Raw genomic sequence first — 18,871 nt, 5'->3', positions numbered from 1 at the left:
GTGAAACAGGACAAAGACTAAAGCTGTTTGTGCTCTCAGTTGCATACAGACTGGGTAAAGCCAGAATTCTGTTGGCTTCCTCTGTCCAAAATGCTAAGCATGGGTTGTGAAATGGCTGCTCTTTAAGCCAACCAAACTGAATACCTAGAGTCTCACGTTTCTGTTGTCTAGTGACAAGCACAAATTTGAGCCAAAACCTCCCTTTCCTAAGGTACTGGGGAAAAATAAAGTGAGATCTTGTCTGATAGAGGGGTCTGATGGCTCCAGAATCAGTCAACTGGCAAAGAAAGTTTATATAAAGTGCATTTAGCTGATGTGGAGCTGTTTGGGTGCTCTTAGTGACTGGATTTCTGAAATCTCCTGGCTCCTCCTGTTGATCTGACTGGTGGCCCAGTGTTGACCTTCCTGTGCCTCTTCCAGAATTCCACCAGCTGGCTATTGAAAACACCTTCTTTAAAGCTCAATCCCTTTCTGTAAAAGAAACCCTGTTCTATTCATCATGCAGAACAATGCCATAAACACATGAGAACTTATTCTCACATTGGCTTAATTTGTTCATTTTGTTGCCTGAGGGAAGTGTCCTGGATCTGTTTGCGTGACAGCCTTCAGCAGTGTTCATATTTGCCTCTTATTTTGCTGGCTGTCATCCTTGTCCCCAGATAAAGGCATTGGAAAATTAGTGGCTGAATCAATATCTCATTGCTTTGCCCTGAGATAAGAAAGGCAACTTCTTTTTTTGTGGAGTTTTGCCAACTGGCTGTCCCTGCTCTTCTCTGTCTTCAGAAAACAGAGCTGCGTGCTTGGGGTTGGGAGAAGGAGATGGGAGAAAGTTTCCCCTTAGATAGATTCCAGTGACTTGAGCAGATAAAGGGCCACAGCTGCTTCACATTTAACTGGAAGCGGCCAAACTGCAAGATCAGTCCAGGAAGCACCTGTGTCCATGATGACTGTGTTGTTGCTGGTTCTCAGAATCAGCTCTGACCTTCTGCCACGTGCCAAGCGCTGCCGTGCTGCACACCAGGAGAGCATGCACAGTGCTCACTTCATCAGCCTGCTCTCTGAGGGTGGCATCAGTGCTGCTTTCCCTCAATCAGGGAGCTCAGGACAAATCAAAGAATGCAGCACAAGTTTTCTGTCTGCTTGTGTGAGAGTTTGAGAGTTTATTGTAAACTCTCAGGGCTCTGCTGGAGAAAATAATTACCCCTGCACTTCCTGTTCCAGTTGAAGCAACGTGTCTTTGCTGTTGTAACTTACTCCTGTCCTTCTGTCTGAAGCAAAGAGCTTCCTCCCTCCCTTCTCCTGTAGCATCCTACAGGTGTGACCCTAGCTCTGCTACTCATTGTTGTCCCAGGGTGGAGCTCTCTGCTCCCCTAGGAATGCTCTCTCCTTCCCCATGGGATGCAAGCACTCCATCCACACAGTGATGCTGCCATTTCACTCCTAACCCTCTCAAGGTGATGGACAGAATGGAGAAGAATGTTTGATACAACATTCCCCACAGCCCCAGTTTGGTAAACCCAGTTTAGGAGATCCCAGGAAGTTACAGATGCCCTCTGAGGAGTCTCCCAGGAGTTGCCAAGTTCCTTGGGATGCCTGCACAGGTTCAGCTTTCTCATGCCAGCTGGTCAGGGTTGCTCTACTCTGCATAGCTGTTAATTTTTGGGATGTGTTAGGGGGAATGTTAAAGTTGTTGTGAAATAAGTAAAAGTTCATTTAGAAAATACACAAGTGGAAAAAAAAAATATTACAAGAGCTGTGACACTTTAATTGGAAACAACTGGATTAATTGAGAAAAAAAGAACTGAGAAAGGTAGATTCTGGATCCCATCTCTTCTAATAGAGGGAAAAATGCACCCTTATTTTTAAATGTGGGTGGAATAATCTCCCCATTGGGATATGACAGTTTTTCTTAAACCTCTTGTAAACCTTTGGATCTTTCACTTGATCTGAGCCAGAGATCATACTCACATCACTAGCTCTCTTCCCTGAGAAGAAAAGTGAGTCCATTATTCAGGGGGTTCTCTGACAGCATCATTTACAGTAAGAGGTGCATAGCGGTTAAATGGGGTTCATCTGCATGAATTGGTGAATTTATTGCCTCATCTAGCATTGAAGAATATGACTACTCAATGCTTAAAGTACTTAGCCATGAAAATATGCACGTTACATTTTCATGTTCCTGGGTGCCTTTAAAATATCCTCCTTTGGAACTTAATTGTCTCTGTGTCTACTTTACAGCCACAAAGCCTAAGCCAGCCAAAGTAACTCTTAGGGAGAAAAGCATGGAAGAAGGTCACCAAAACGTGGTAGAGAAGAGAGTCAACTTAAAAATTCTCAGCAACAGAAATTGAATTATCCTGTCACTTCCTGAGTAGTACATTACTTAGGGACAGTGTATCTGTGTGTGCTTTAGGCCACCTTTAGACACTAACACCTTCTGAGAGAATGGAATTTAGAAACTTGTTACCAAAAAAATCTGGGAAAGAACAAGATAGTTCATGGTGTTGGAGTAAGAATACAGAACACAACTTCTCAGGAATTTCATGCTTGACTAGTTCTCCCAATGGGACATTCGCTTTGCTGTATAATCAGATTTTATCCTTGGCAAAAATTCTGGTTTCTTTTGAAAAAATTGTTTCATATTCTATATAATTCTGTTCCTTGGGAACGGGGCCTCTGGGGAAACCCGGGCTTGCTTCTTTTTTGCTCAAGGGCAGCTTGCTTGCTGAGCTGTCCTGAAGCCAGTGCTAAGGTTTCTAAGATTTTTTTTTTTTGCTGATCTGCAGCCTATCAGTTTTAGGAGATCTGTATCTCATACTCCATAAACTCTCTAATAGTAAACTTACAGAGCCTTGGAGACTTCAAAAGTTCAGAGCTAGTTCTTACCTTATTTCCTAGCCAAATTTCAGAGTTCTTGTTTCCACAGGAGAAGCTGATTTTTCATCCTCATTGTGCTTCCAGCCAACTCTAATGCAGATCTTTTCACCTCAGGTCATGAATATGAGATGAAAATTTTGGTTTATAGTTATTGGAGATAAAGCTGATCCAACTTGCACTGAAGTTGTTGGCTTCCATCAGTGCCAGTAGCTTTTAGAGGTCATTGTTAATATGAGATGGTTGCTGATCCTCTCCCATCTTCAGTTATGAGGAGCCTGAGGGAGTTGGTGGAAAACTCAGAGTATGTTCACACAGTTGTGCAGATGCCTTCTACAGTCCAAGTGAAAACACTGGCTTTTCCAAAGTAGGCTCATGGGCATCTTCAGACAACTGGCCCAGCTTGCTTGCTGGTGTCTGGCTGGTTTTAGGTGGCTCATCAAGATGGTTATTAATGGTTGTTAATTTTAGATGGTTAGTCATTTTGTGAGATGTGTCACTAGGCTCATTTAAGCCTTTGGGAAAGCTGCAGCATCCCCTCCCCAGCACTGGGACAGTGAGGTTGTGTGACTTTGTTTGTGTTTTCAGCCTGCACTTGTCCTGTGGATTGATGGCCTCCACCCTGGTGATATCAATCTGGGCTGAAGTGCAGCTGCACTTTGTAACAGCTCGAGGGGCACAAAGGTATCAAGTGCTGTGGTGTGCTTGCAAAGATGTGGTTTATCTGAGGAAGTTTGTGCTCTGTTTGCTGTCACTCTGCCTTTGCAGTGCCAACTGCCCTTACCTTCACTGTCACATTGTCAGGCAAAGAGACCTCACACGTTAGGACAGAGAGCTTTTCCACATCCAGGGCTGACTTGTTTTCCTTCAGCAAGAGCTCTGTGACTGCTTCAGTCGATAGAGCTGCTTGATTCAGCATGAGTGGAGTAATTTAGCTTTCAGGGAGCTCTTTACAATGCACAAGTTCCTAAAAATGGACCAGGAAGAAAGGAAGTCAGTGACTTTTCTCACTGACACTTTTACCTAAAGTTCCTTCAGTAATAGTCCAAAAGTTAAGGATACAGTATTTTACAGTGAATTTTACTGAGAAATACTCTTTCATGAGTGATCAGGTGTTCATAAGGACATTCTTTGGAGTTTAAATGGAGTTAGAAGCCCTCCAGAATGCTGTTATGTGACTGGTGGCATGACCCAATGACTCCTGTGGGTGGATCTTTTTGTGGCAAGCTTTGAAATTTACTGAAACATTTTGAATTGCCCCCACAAGTAGAAAGTCACTCTAATGTACTTATGGGGTGTGATTTTGTAGCATTTCTTGCCCATTTTGGTGCAAAAATAGTCTCACTTTTAACAACTCATAGTATCTCAGCCAAGCCAGGTGACTTCATGCTGGCCACAACTTGGTTTGGTTCTGAAATGACTGTGTGAGTGTCCCTTTAGGAGAGCATGGTGAAGGGCCAGGCTGAGATCCATGTACATCAGCCCTTTCTCCTATTTCAGTGCTAGTAGAAGGAGCAGGAATGCCAAGAAGAGTAAGTTCTTGTAACAGTAAATTAAGGATGGTGAATTTATGAAGCACTTGTCACAGTAAATACCTTACAAGCCAGAATGCATTTTTGTGTCTTGATCACTGAATCATTTTTATGAGAAGTCAAAGTAAATTCATATGCAATCTGTAAAGTTTGTAAAGAGTTTAATTCATCAAGGAAATCATGTGTTGGGAATACAGTACCCAGATCCAGATCAGATATACTTCAGAGAGGCATTTAGGTTTTAAAATCCTTCCACAAGCTAAACTGATCTCCAGTACCTTTGGAGTCTCATCCTTCTCTGGACTTTATGCTCCATGCAAGTGAACATCATGCCAATGTGTTTCCCATTTCCTGGGGATTAAACTGCTGTGGTTGATGAGTCAGGACTTTCCAAGGAAGCAGCTCAGTCACTCATTCTGTCTGAAGTGGCCTCAGGTGCCTCAGAGGACATGTTTTCTCTTCCACAGTGATTCATGATTTCAGAGCAGAGGATCAGGTCTCTCTTTTTTTTCTTCCCACAAAGTTAATTAATAAAACAAATTTCTATTAGTGGGTGTTGAAAGATTTTGGTTTCCCATCTACACTCCCAAATGTTCTGCATTCCAGAAAGAATGAAAAATGAACCTGTGAACAGAAACAGGAGGGAGGAAAAATTGATCAGATGCTGTAGATGGATGTAGGTACAGTGGCTGTCAAGTGATAGGATGGAAGAGCTTCCTGAATAAAGACAGTTTCTTGCAATTGTGATTGCTAAGAACACACCACTACAGTAATCCGGTTTTGGGACTCATAGGTGAGGTGCAAATTTAGGAAGTTTGGGGCACAGGGAGTGCCTGGTAAAAACTGAATTTTCTGTGTCTCCTCACTGACCTCTTGCTTAGGCAGGCAGCTACACATAATGCAGTTGTTCTGCTTGTGAAAACTGGATCTTCTGCCACTGTCAGAGGCTCATGTTGGTCAGGAGAAGCAGCTGGAGGATTCACCCCCTCATGGCCACTGTGGACCTGGCTATGCCCATCTGTCTGCCTCATGTAGCCCCACCATAGCACAAGATTTTTCATCAGCATCAAGAATTAAGTGTAAATTTACACCATGTTCATAACTTTTGTCACTTCATCAAGAAAACATTTGGTTCTACTGGGAGCCAGAGCAGACAGAAGGACTAAATTTGGGATATTTCCTGTTCCTACTGCTGTATGGGACAGTTCACAATTCCACAGTGCCCCTCTCTGCTGGTGGCGGCTTGCAGAGGAAGAGACACAATTTGGTGCTCTCACTTGTGGGAAAGAGCACACTGAACTCTGTCTCCATTGACTTCCAGTCAGCTCAGGAGCAGTAACACTTTCCTGCTAACCTGTAGCACTTCACCAGCAGAGTCACAGACAGGCTCCAAGTGCTTTAGTACCCAGTGCTCTGTCTGGCAACTAGATTTGCATCTCCTGTCATATGACCCCAGCTTCACATTTCCACATTGCTCTTGCCAAAATGAAGGCAGTCCCAGAAATTCCTCTGGGCAGCACATCCCTGTTTATGTCTGAAGAGCCAATACCAATCTGGAGTCCCCAGTGATCAAAGTGCACGTTCAGAGATGAGCCTCGTGTTGTGTTTGAAGTGAGTGCAGTGAAACGTGAATGAAGCGGGAATAAATCAGGATGAAGGATGTGGGGCATTACCTACTTTGCATGAAATCCCTGCTGGAAAGACATGGCCAGTGTTCCAAAGTTTTCCTTGGAGAGTGCTAGGGAGTTGCACACCAGCCTATTTGTGGAAAGCTGAACAGTTTCCTATTGTCTGTGATGTGAACCGCTTCCCAGATAAACACTTTCCCCCTCCGCTGAAGAAAAACGATAAAGCCTCGGCAGATCTGCTGGTTTCTGTTGGCATTGAGCTCTGTTAAAGGCTGCAGTTCATATCCATGCCAGAGTCATTAAGGAAAGATTCTGTTATTGAGTGAGACTGGGATAATCTTCAAGGGTTTAATAACGTTGTGCGCCCACATCTTTGCGTCTCTGGGTTCATTTATACCCCTGGAATGTAAATCCCAATCCACAGTGGATAAACAAGGTTCACATGGATCTCAGATGCTTTTGTGGTATTGTCTCCTCCTGATTTCGGAAAGGGAAAGAAAACATTGCTAGAAATAAACTGTCTGACATTGTTTAGCCCAGGGAACAGGAGGCTCAAGGAAGACCTTATTGCCTTCTAAAGCTACCTGAAAGGGTTTTACTGAGGTATGAGTTGGTTTCTTATCCCAATAACAAGCAGTAGGAGAACAAGAAAGGACCTCAAGTTGTGCCAGGTAGGTTAAGATTAGATATTAGGAAAAATTTCTTCACAGAAAGGGTTGCCACACATTGGAACAGGCTGCCCAGGGAAGCGGTGGAGTCACCATCACTAAAGGGATTTAAAGGGTGTGTACATGTGGCACTCAGGGACATGGTTAGTGTGAACATTGCTGTTCTGGGTTAACAGTTGGACTCCATGATCTTAAAGGTCTTTTCCAACCTAAACAATTCTGTGAATCTACAAAGAGAGCAGTAAATCTCTGCTACTGTAGTGGGTTTAGGTTGTAACATTGTCTGCATTTGTGGCATTTTAAGTAATTCTAAGGAATTATTCCTAGCACCCACAGAGCCAAGGCATCATATTCCATCCCAAGGAAGATCCAGAAGTCCCTCCATGAACTTTGGAGAGAAAAAGCTGATTTTTGAAATCGGCAATGCCAAGAACCAAGGCTGTGTAACAGTGGGGTCACAGTGGTGGTGGTTTGGTCCAGGTCAGTGGTGGCTCTCCCTCCGCTTCTCTTGTCCTGGCAGGTGCCAGTCTGAAGGACCTCATTGTGTCCTCACCTCTGACTCCACTTTGCTTTTGCTGAGTGCCTTCCATTCTTCCTCCATGGTGCCTCCTAGGCTGAAGACCTTTTCCCAGGAGCAGCCTGTGGTTCCACTTGTTGATCTACAGTCAGTGAATGCAGACAGATACAGATTCACTTTTTGCCACCATTTTGCAAACCTTGCTTTGAGTTTGTGACAAAGGAATCATCTTTCTTCCCTAGAGCTATGGGGTTTCTTGCTAATGTTAAATGGTAATTTTGCACTTGTATCAGATTTGTATGTATATTAAATTTTAGGTGGGATTTGCAGCTTCTGTTGACATTTAGCAGGCACTGAGGTTTTAAATCGCTGAGGCAATTTTAGAAACATTTCCCTTAAGGAGAAAGGACATAGACATAGAAAACAGAGGTAACAAGGGTTTCATTTGTTTGTTTCACAAATGCAGCCATGAATTTCGGGCAATTTCTATGTATTCAAGCATTCAAACTGATTGCAGTCATTGCTAAATGGTCAGCAATTCCCTCTCATGTCAGAGAAAGGCATCAAATGAAATCCATAGGCAACCAGAAGTGGTTTAAATGAGGTGATGGAGTTGGAGACTGATTTTGTTTTCTTCTTCTTTCAATACTGGGGTGCACTATTGCACTTGCCTCCTTCTTTACCTCTCCTGCCTTTCCAGGAAGCCCTGGTCAGTCTGTGAACAACAGACTTCTTACTAGAAAAGGAAGGCACCAGAAGGACAGAGTAGCCTCCTCTTCTGTTCAGAGTTTACAGGGTTATGGGCCAGCCCCAAGCGCTCACTCTCATTGTAGAAAGAGTGCAAGATGAGTCGTCCTGCAGTTTAAATTAAAACATCTCAGATGGGCATCATTTCAACAGCACTGAGTTCCCTGCAGTTGGAGCTGTATTACAGCACCACCTCATGAGAAGTCCTAGTTTGGGCACTCTCAGTGTTCAGCTTTGTGCAGTGATAAGAAGCTAACATGACTGCTGGAACCTGTGCCAGATGCCAGGCATAATTCTGAGTCTCTGACATCTGTTACACTTGTCATAGTCATGTTTTTCCATAGCCACAAATACTCAGCTGTGATACCCTCTCAGACGACTGGCACTTAGATAAAGCATTTCAAGGCAAACAAACAAACAGATATGCACATATAATGGAGGTGGGTGAGCCCCTAGAGCTCCTGGGCAATGAGGTCTCCAACAGAGTTAGGGAGTGAGGCTGCAGGGATTGTCACCTTTGTACTGTTTGTCATTGTCTCACACCCTTTACCTGTCAGCTTGCTGAGATGGAGCTCTTTAATGAATGTAGAATTTAGTTCTGGGATTCTTAAGTGTTCCAATAAAAATAATGATCATAGACATTTCAGTGAAGGAGAGATATTTTCTGGGGTCAGTGCAAGTTTTCCTGTTTTAAGGAGGGAAGACCTGGAGCCTATTCTTGATAACTAGACAGTGAGATTTGCCTGAGTTCATTAAAAATCAGTCTCTGCTATGGCCTCACATGCCTCCTAGTTATTCAAGGTCTGGTCTCATAAGTTTCAATTACCACACTCAAAAAGAGAATATAAAACCTTCTTTTCTTCCTTTAGGTTTCAGCAGCAATGTGCATGCTTTGTTAATGAAGAATTTTAGTGAAGGATGGCTTTGTCAGACAGAAATGAGCATTTGATACAAGCAGTTTCATCAGCATGACTTGATACAGAGAGGGAACCCTCTGTGACATGAGGCTGATGCACAGAGAGACATTATGTGAAGTCCATTAGCATTAGAGTTGACAGAACAGCATTAGACATTAAAGCAAGTGGGGTTTGGAGGGAGAACTCTTCTGCCTTCATCACGTTTCGAGGGCTCTGTCCATTCATGTGCAGTGAAAATACCCACAGACAGGCTGGAGTGTTGCCTGAATGGAGACTCTGACAACACTTTCGTTCTTTTCTTGGAAACACTCAGACACTGTGATATGAGCAAGGCCAATGGGCTCTAACAATATTTTGGAGAAAGTCAGTGTCTCTGTGTTCCTTTTTTTAGCCCAGCAGCCATGAGTGGCTGAGCAGATCAGATGTTTTGCAGTGTTGGCTACAGAGAAGGAAAGTGGATTTAGTGTCACAGAAATGTGGAGTCTCTTGCAGACATGGTCTTCTTGTGACTCTTTGGTTCCACACTTAAGCCTTCTGCTAGATTTAAGTGGTGTGTGTCTCTCTCCTTCTGGTGATAGCAGCTTTGTGAACCCACGTTACCTGTGTCTTGCTGTTGGAAGAGCCTTGACTGAACAAGGTACTTCAGGAACTCAAGTTGCTGTGGTTGCACAGATCTGTGATCCACCCAATACCTCACTTCAGCCAGGACTCAACTTCAGAGGGAAGCACAGGAAACAGCAACAGGCAAACAGTGAATAATCTGCCCTTAGTTTCAATCTGAAGTCAGTGAAAATGTTGTAGTCCCTCAAGCTAAGCATTTGGTGCCTTGCTCAGCTGTGTCTCTGTAGAGAGTTTTTATTTTAAAATATTATAGAGAATATGGACTTCTGCAGATAGATGTTCTCTCTGGAGGATCCAGCAAAGAAGGGAAACTAATTCCCAGTAGAGACAATCTGGAAGCAGAACTCAATTTGGATTGTAAATGAGTAAGGTACAAACACTTGTATATTAGCTGTAATTCTACTGTGGAATCAAATCGAGCAGCCAGTTTGGTTTGGTTGTTTGTCAGTCAACTGCTTAAAATTCATGGCAAACTCAGCCATCAAAAGTTTATTATAAGACAATAAAACATTTCAGTTAACTTTGTGTAGCAGGCCTTGGGGTGCTGCATGGACATACAGAGCTGTAATTTGAATGTGAAGACCTCTCTCCCCTCTGTGAAGGAGACTTCCAGGTGTCCCAGAACAGCTGCATCTCTGTGCTCCCATGTTGAACCAGGATGCCTGAGCAGGAAAAAAAACATCCAGACCTATGGGATAGGGATTCTATCCAAGGAGCTTTAAACTCCATAAGACATCAGGGCACCAAAAGTTTCTATATGGTGAATATTTTGCTTAAGCTGAACTACCCAGGCAGAAATAGCTTAGCACTAAATTCTTAAGTTGATAATAAATTGGCTGTGGAGATTTAGGGAGTAGAGCCTGAGGTGAGGATTGTGCACCATGAGCAGAGCAGTTTCTTATTTTCTATTTATGTGGAAAATGGAAACAAGACTGAAGGGTCAACCCATCCTTCCTCTGAGGGCACAGCCCATCCTCTGGGGCTGGAGTGTGCAGCTCTCAGAGTTTTCATGAAAGATTCATAAACAAAGGATTATTGAGTTCAATAACTGAACCAAAAAATCGAGAAGGGAAAATAAGTTCAGAGCAATTTGAAATGGAACATTTTGAGGATGCTTTTGAAGGCAGGAATTGAGTTTTGTTGGGTTTTGTCAGTTTTATGTATTAGTTGGGTTTTTCTTTTTAATTGAGATCAATTTCTGAACAAAAAAGGGCACTTTGTAGCATGTAAGTCTTTGAAAACAGAAGACTAAAAAAAATTAGAAGCTTTGTTCAGAAAATGCTGAAATGAAACATTTTGAGTTTTCTGAAAGAATTCACATGAAAATGTGGAAACGACACGTTACAAATGTTACAGCTGCCCTCTCTTTTTTCAGCAGATTCAGCCTCTCAAGTGCAGAAAGCTTGCATTTCTTCTCCTGTGCCTTAGACCAGCTCCACTTCTAATGAAACAGAATACATAACAAAAGTTTTACTTGTTCCTCTTACTTTATAGTTGCTCAAAGTGGGAAGGAAAACATTACAGTCCATGTGAATATCTTGATATCACAAACTTTTAATTTCATCTATGCACAGAGTTGTACATGTATGTGTGTGTGTGTGCTGAGGACTAAATCTGCTTTCGAACTAAGGTTACAGTTCTTGAGCAACAGTGATTCTTCCCAGAGAAATTGTCTGACATGGATTCAGAGCACAGAGATACCATCCAAGTTTGGGGTGGACTGTAATCTAATTTAACTACTTAACCTAATTTAAGTGCTCATGAGATGTAGTTGACTATGGTGCAAAAAAATGAAAAAACAGCTTTGTTTCCAAATTCTGTTAAGAAGTTTTAACTTCAGTGTACAGGCCTTAGGCAACTACATTCTAAATAAAATAACTTCATTATAATTAAGCTGATCAGGTGAGTGGATAATTGGGGATTTCACAGGAGGAATCAGGGATTTCTCTTTCACTGTCTCTTGAGCCCAAATTCATCCTGAGTAATTTACAGCACTTAGCCTGAAGCAGCTCAGATAAAGTTTAAATATGGGGAGAATCTAACTCTCTGATCACTGCTTTGCAGTTACTCTCTTTTGCAGTAAAATATATGTATGCTTTTCATCTTGAAGGGCGTTGTGTCCATGGTGTCACCTGGTTATGTGAGTCTGTGCTCTCAATCCACACTTCCCATCACTGGGCAGGGGTCCTTTAAGCTGTGCTGGCCTGGGTCAGGATTTCTGCCTGCTTTTCTGTTCTTTTGTTTGCTTCTCTCACAAGAGCTTTCAATGTCTGAGCTTCATCCTAGCGTGGAAGAAGGGGAAAAAAAGTAAAGCCTCTCATGGGATGGGACATTGTGGTGCCCATGCTGTGGGTGTGCATGACTGTGTCAGAGAGCTGCAGGAAAGCAAGGCCAGGAGCAGATGTCTCTGGGGCCTGTGGCCAGGGGGGCGAGGGTGCAGGCGAGGGGCTGACGAATTCCTGCCTGCACAAAGACACCCCAAGTGGAATTTATGAGACTCCATCCTCAATAAAAGGCTTTTAGCTCGCTGCCTGGCCCTCAGCGGCTGCATCCCCGCAGCGGTGGCACGAGGATGGAGCTGCCACATCACACATTCCTTGCTATCACTGCAGCTTCTTTCTTGATGGAACAAAATCTCCCCTTGTCTGACAGTTCTGAGAACTGAAGCAACAAAACCTCAGTGGTGTTGCTGTGCTTGGAAGCCCCTGCAAAGCACGGCAGTCTCCGGAGCAAAGCTTTTCCATTGCTCCTGCTGCAAAGTTCAGGATGCAAATCACAAATTGGCAGGCTGGGGTTTCGGAAGATTCTGCGCATATCTGAGGGAACAGAGATGTTACCGCAAGATTGCTGAAAAGAATTAGATGGATGATTTCGTTGTCTGGAAGATGTGTGTCATCAGCAAAGGCATACAGCAAGGGCAAGTTCCTCCCCGGCCGTGGAAGCCCATGGGGAGCTTTGATGGGACTCAGTCCAAACCTTGCTGGTGTTACTCTGACAAATCAGGGCAGAAGCGTTTCTGGGGTCTGCCCTGCCTGACCTGTGCAGTTTTAAGCCTGGGAATTATAAAAATAATACAATACAGGGCATCATGGTGTCACTGTCATTTTTTCTGAGCAGATCCACTCAATAGCCCTAACAAATCCCAGCAATGAGTCAGTTTTCAGTGGTCAGTGCCAGCACAGAGTGACACTGCAGACCACAAGGCAGAGAGAGAAATGCTGAGACAGCCTAATGGAGCATCCAGCTCAGTCCAAACAGCTTGCATGTTTTGTTTTGTTCTTTTAATTCTTGAAAAGAATTAGAAAAGGATGGTAGATTTCACCAGAAGTGAAAGAAAACCGCAGAGGTCTTTGTCTGTGGATTAAGCGTTTTCAAGAACTAACAGGAATAAATGTTTTCCTGTTTTCACTGTTTTCTGTACCTTAGGACCAAACCACATAGGATATTCTTTAAGACTCCAGAGTTTTCTTATTTGGACTTGGTTGTTTTGGAGAACTTGTTTTGCAGGAGTGTACATCTCAGGGAAGGAAATTAAGGTCAGAGATGAGAAAAACCCACCTAAGGGCCTGAAATAATTTTCATTTCTCCAAGACCACCCTGTGTGGGAATGATACATTTAAAAATGGGTGGAACCTCTAAGTCTGGAATTGTATCAAGTTATTCATGAAAAATCTCTGAGATCTTTGTGTGGACCAAGATATTTGGGTGGTACTTTCTCACTCTTTCTTCAAAAAAGGCACTGTGGCCTCACAAACTGAAAACTGGCCTTGCTTTTTCCCTGACTTTAAAAATAACTATGTATCTTGAAAAGCTGTCTCAGCAGTAGTGAAGGAATGGAAAAAAAAGTCCATTATATCCCCATGGTTTCATACAGTGCAGCTGTGCTAACAGAGTGCACAGAGACTGAGAAAGGGGAAAGGCACGAAACAGTCCATGAAATGAGCAGTTGAATTTCACAGTAAAGCTTCACATAATGCAGAGATCAATTGTCCAGGTAGCTGATTGCAGATGGCAGGGTTTGCCTTCATTTCTTAGGGGAAAATATCCAGAATATTAATTAATTCGAGCCTTTTGTGTGAATAATTTTTTTACTGTAATCAATAGGGAAATGATCATCTCATAGGAAATCTTTCTTACACTAAAGAAAACTTTCTTACACTAATTTAAAGATTAACATCTTTAAATATTCTTGCAATATATTTGGATGAAGTATCCTTATTCTGTTTTGATTTTCCTTCTCATAGAATGTCTGTAGGACAACAGTCATATTTGAAAGGAACCAGGTTGATAATGAATTAATTGTATTTTTATAATATTTGTCATTTATTATTATTATTATTATAATTATTATTTTTATATCTAATATAGTATAATTATTGCAACTGATTTATTAAATTAGTTTAAAACTAAACTTTCTCTTCTTTTAAAGGAGTAAGCATGCATCAACATACAACTTTCAAAAATTCCTCTTAGGCCTGCAATTATTAGCAGTTACTAATTATTAAAAAAATATTAGTGCAGGCATAATGGAATAAATATCAACCAAATGCAATATGCAGTTGCCACAGTGGATCTATTCCCCCTGACTCAACTCTAACATGCTGGTGGTTAGTTTATAACCCTCTTTAGGTTACAGCATTTTAATGTTTCTCCAGTGTTTATTTATTCTCTTCCCAAAGAATGTTCTGAAATATCAAGTTTACAACCTGTGGCTCATGAGATGGTAGTGGAAACAATTAAGCCAGAAACTTTCAAAGCCACCACTGGGATTTTGATGCCCAAAGTCATTAATTTTAATAAGAAGGGAGCTGCTAGTCGTCTTAAGTGGTTTGTAAAATCACAACCCATAAAAACACCTCTCTACTGGTTCCAGTTTACGGGGAGCTCAGAGCAAGGTAAACACGTGTAAGAAAATAGTAGGTGTTAAAAGGGGGAAAGTGCATGTTCAGATATCCCTGAGACCACTCAGGGAACCAAAGGGCAGCCCCAGCCTTGAGCTGGCACATGGGGGCTGCTCCTGCCTGCAGCATCTCAGGGAGTTACTGTCTGATCAGAGCATGAGCCACGAAGAAGGAGGTCAGTGGAAGCAGAAATTTTGGCTACAGCTCTGTGCCATGCCCTCTCAGCCCCGTGGTGTTTGTAGGTGCTTGGTCCAGGAACTTCCTACTGCCTAAACTCTCCTGTCCAACTTCACACTGTGTTATCCTCCAAGCTGCTAAACAGCTGCATTTGGACGTTGATACTTCACTGATCCACCATCATGGTTGGATAAAAATTAAGAACTCTCCACTGTGGCCTGAGAGACCCCCTCCCAGTGCAGCCCTGTAAGCACCTCTTCATGTACATGAGTCTGGAGATGGCTTTGCTTCAGCCATGAGCCTGTGCCACAGCTGAGGAATTCTTAAAGGCTTTGGAGAGCACCAGGAGCTCTCAAAGGGTAAAATTCGCCCTCAACATGAAACATGAGAGAAAATCTTAATGGGGAAAAAAATTCAGAACCAGCAGATCTATCAGTGATATGAAACAGAGCATGGAGTGAGTATGAATGAGTTTGGAAAGGACTCAGTGGGAGTCTGAATGCTGGGGAAAAGAAGAAAAAAAAGGGATTTTCTTGTGTGTTTTATTAATAAAACAAACCATGGAGAATTTCAGAATTAGTTTTAGAAAGCTTTCTTTTTCTCTCTATCTGTTGCATGATCCCTGGAGCAATTCATGAATGTTGGTTAAAAGTGACAAAGTTACTGTAGTATTTGCCAGTGAGTCTTGTGGCAACAATAATTAATTATCAGTAGGTATTGGAAGGACTTTTGGATGAAACACAATGCAGTGGAAATAGAGGTGACCATCAGGACTGGTGTTGTAACAGGCTTCAAGAAAATCAAAAAGAAAAAAAAGCTTCCATTAGTAGTAGATGTGACTCTTTTGGAAGAGAACAAAATGTTCCATAAATGAAACATGTGGTTTCACTTGCGGCACATTTTGTACATTGTCACCAATGAAGTTTAGGATTTTTTATTACTTTTTCATTAAAATGTCTTACTGGTTTCACTCAGGAGGCAAAATCTTTCACGTGGCTTTAATTGTTTCTGTCATAAAAGTCATAGCATCCATGTAATAGAAATAGTTTTGCAGACCACAGCTTCATATTGCCTATTAATTCTCTCTCATTTTCTGTATGTACAACTCATTTGCCCATCCCAGGGACAGGAAAATTTCTTGCAATTAAGACTCAATATGAACTTCTGCTGAAGTTAGGGGGGAAAAATAACTTCATGTCAGTCCTGGTTTATTAGATTTTTGTTTCAGCTATCTTAGCTCACAAAGAGTTCACATGGCTACATACCAAAGGAGAGAGTTTATATTGACTTTCTTCTAAAATCAGTGAAACTCTAGAAGATGAAAATAAAAGGTCTTTTTCTGCATCATTCCAGTCATAATACTTCTGATAGGATTGAAGAGCTCTGGCAGAATTGTTTCAAGGAGGCATTGGACAGGTCATTTACCCCTTTTTTCTTCATTACCTGCAGGAGTTCAGGTCTCACATATCCCATCCCAGCTGCTAAGCTTCCATGTTTCTGTCATCAGCCTAGGCTTCCTTGTCCCCAGTCCTGACTGGATGAGGAGACACAATTCTTGTTGCAGCTAAAACAATGACTTGCTTTCTACAAAAGCAAATGCAAAGTTGGGAGAAAAAAAAAAGATAATGAGATAACTTGAGCTGTCTCGTTAATTAAAGATTGGTTTCTGTTCAGGTATCTGTTTTCCTGAAATAGGGTAATTTCCCAGCTTGGAGAAAGTTTTGTCATTCGACCTTCAGTCCAACAGGGGTGGCAACATTGACTCCTACCACAGACTCTAAGGCCTCTAAGAAGTCATTAGAATTCCAGAAAACAGCAATAGAGTATCTGTTGGCATTTCCCCATTTTTTGTTTAAGTGCTTACTCAGAAGTTTCCTAGGAAATGCCAATGCTATCTTTACTTGCTGCCCCAGAGCAAAAGCCTTGTGTAGCTTCTCAGCATCCAGGGGCACCCACCAAGCAGTGCAGTCTTCTGCTTTCACCTTTGTTTTGGCACCCTTCCTCCTTTACTCATATTTGAACGTTGTGTTTTGCAGTTCAAGGATGACAAAGACAAGCCCAGCCCTGGAGGGACCCTCGGTGACAGCCCTGCCCCCTGTCCAGCTTTCTGAGCAGGTGCCACTGGCATCTCCTTCCCTGAAGCCACAGCAGATGGACGAAGAGGACAGCCTGTCTCCTCACCTGCTGTTGCCTGACAGCATCAGCCAGCTGGAGGAGTTTGGCAGGCAGAAGAAATGGCACAAGAAGCAGCACAAGCACCATCGCCAGAGGCAGTTCAATGACCTCTGGGTTCGGATAGAGGACAGGTGAGTCATGGCTGCTGTGGGCCCTGTCCTCTCCCTCCTTCCTAACTCCATGCTCTTTGCAAATCCCAGCTCTTGTTAGTTAAATCATAGGAAAGGTTGGGCAAAGGCTAACTGGGGGACACAGGAAGTGAGATGATGTTTTTGTAGCCTAATGAAGAGCTGGGAGTAAAACAGGCATGGTCATGGGCATGTTTGATCAAAAAGCAAAGAGGAAAAAACTTGAATGCTTAAAATATTTTAAACATACAGAAACAAACACTTGTCAGAGTAAAAAACAGGGGGAAAACCAATAGACAATGCTCTGTACTTGTCTTTTTTCTTCCAATGATTCTTTTCCTATCTGTACCAGCAGTTTTCAGCCCAAAGGCTTGCCCATTTTCCAACCATACTGAATATTCCTGAGAGTTTTTAAGATTCTGACAAATCTGACTTTCAACCTTGTTAACTGTGTTGTGGGGCTGAAATGTTTTAACATCTCAGACTGCATTAAAAATAGCAATCTGAAGCAAAATTAAGTACTTAACTAAATCCTCCATGTGAAGACAATGGAGGTAGGCACTTTTCCATGGCTATTCCAATCTTGGTCTGAGGTTAAAAAATCCCATTCAGTGTTTGAATAAGAGCCTTCATGTTTGACCAGGGCTTCTCAGTGTGTGCTTTTAGGATTCCTGGGCAATTTATTCTCCCACCTCTAAAGCTCTTAGTGCCTTTATCCAGGCCAAGTCATGGGCAGATAAACAGCCACAATGTTTATTGATGTTCTAACAAGTAGGAGGAACTAAGTAATATGTTGGGAACTGACTGCTCACCTACATATATAATAATTGTCTTTGAGCATTACATATTCCCATTTTCATAGCACCTAAATTCCTTGCAATTCCTTCTTCCTCTCAGAGGTTTCTCCTGTTGCTAAGGAAAAAAGTTTCACATATTTGTGTTTTCAGATTTTTATTATCATTACTATTATTTTCATTCATTCTTTTTAATGGAGCAGTTACCTCATTTTTTTGTAGTTTATTGTTTTCTCAGACTGCATGATGTAAGGGTTGCTATTAAGGTGGTGCATATTAATCTTAATGCAATAAGGCTGTTTCTGAGGTCAGTGCCAGCATTGTGAGAAGGATTAATGTATTTTCTTTCCAAGGTGTGTTCAGTGGTTGGATTCCCTACACAGAGGGTGTTTAAGCATGAACTAAGTGGCATTTAGTTCACCACAGATGATTGTCTCAAGTACAAGGGACTTTTCTGTCCTTCTGCCTGGGGGCTGCTGACTTGTGGTGTCCCATAATGTCCAGCATTTCACAGGGGTCTGTGGTCCAGTTTCCTCCTGTCTTGTAAAAATGAGATGCTTAAATAGAACTGGTAGGAGCCAGGCACTTGGGCACAATCCTCCTACCCTATCCTATCTATCCAGAAAGGGTGTTGGATATTGGCAGTGGAAATGTGCAGTTGGGAATTTAAGGTGGTGCTTAGGGATTTTTGCACCTTTTGCTGGTTTTATTAAATGTTCCTAGGAAAGGTATTTGAGAGGTAGTTCTTAAGGTTCGAGTTAAATTATTTGCTCTGTGCTCCTGTAAGATTTCATCTGAATCAAAGCCTTTTATCCCTCTATTTCCATTTCACAAGGGTGGAGACTGGGCTGAGGAAACACGAGTTTCCGCTCCCACCACGCTGGTGATGAACCAGACACTGTGTGTTGCCTGCCTTGCTGAAAGATCCCAGGGAGATATTAGTGGCAGATCACAAGCCTAGAAATGAGGAAAGGCTGGAAGAAGGGAAGCCTGCCTTAGTGCTTTCAGATGGTTTTAGTGCTTCTACAGTTCTGGAGTAACTTCTGGTGTTTTCCTGGAAACAAAGCAAAACAAAAAAATACAAAACACAAAAAATTACAAATTTACTAAATCAGAGACTCACAACCAGCTCTGGTTTCCCCATAAATTGGATGGGGTCTCAACTTTCATAAACCAGCTGCTGCATATTGTG

At 42.3% G+C, this 18,871-nt stretch overlaps 1 protein-coding gene across 1 annotated transcript in view; it reads left to right on the top strand.

The window, feature by feature from the left end:
- TRABD2B (TraB domain containing 2B) overlaps positions 1 to 18,871 on the top strand; it is a 260,817-nt gene that overhangs the window by 223,959 nt on the left and 17,987 nt on the right. Inside the window, exon 6 of the mRNA XM_079314550.1 lies at positions 16,619 to 16,888. Within this exon, the coding sequence (XP_079170676.1) occupies positions 16,619 to 16,888 (270 nt within the window). The remainder of the gene's footprint in view (positions 1 to 16,618; positions 16,889 to 18,871) is intronic.

The sequence above is a fragment of the Erithacus rubecula genome, assembly GCF_903797595.1.
Source record: "Erithacus rubecula genome assembly, chromosome: 10".
Lineage (NCBI taxonomy): Eukaryota > Metazoa > Chordata > Aves > Passeriformes > Muscicapidae > Erithacus > Erithacus rubecula.
The sequence above is the reverse complement of the archived record's forward strand: the minus strand, read 5'-3'. Positions and strand labels throughout refer to the sequence as shown.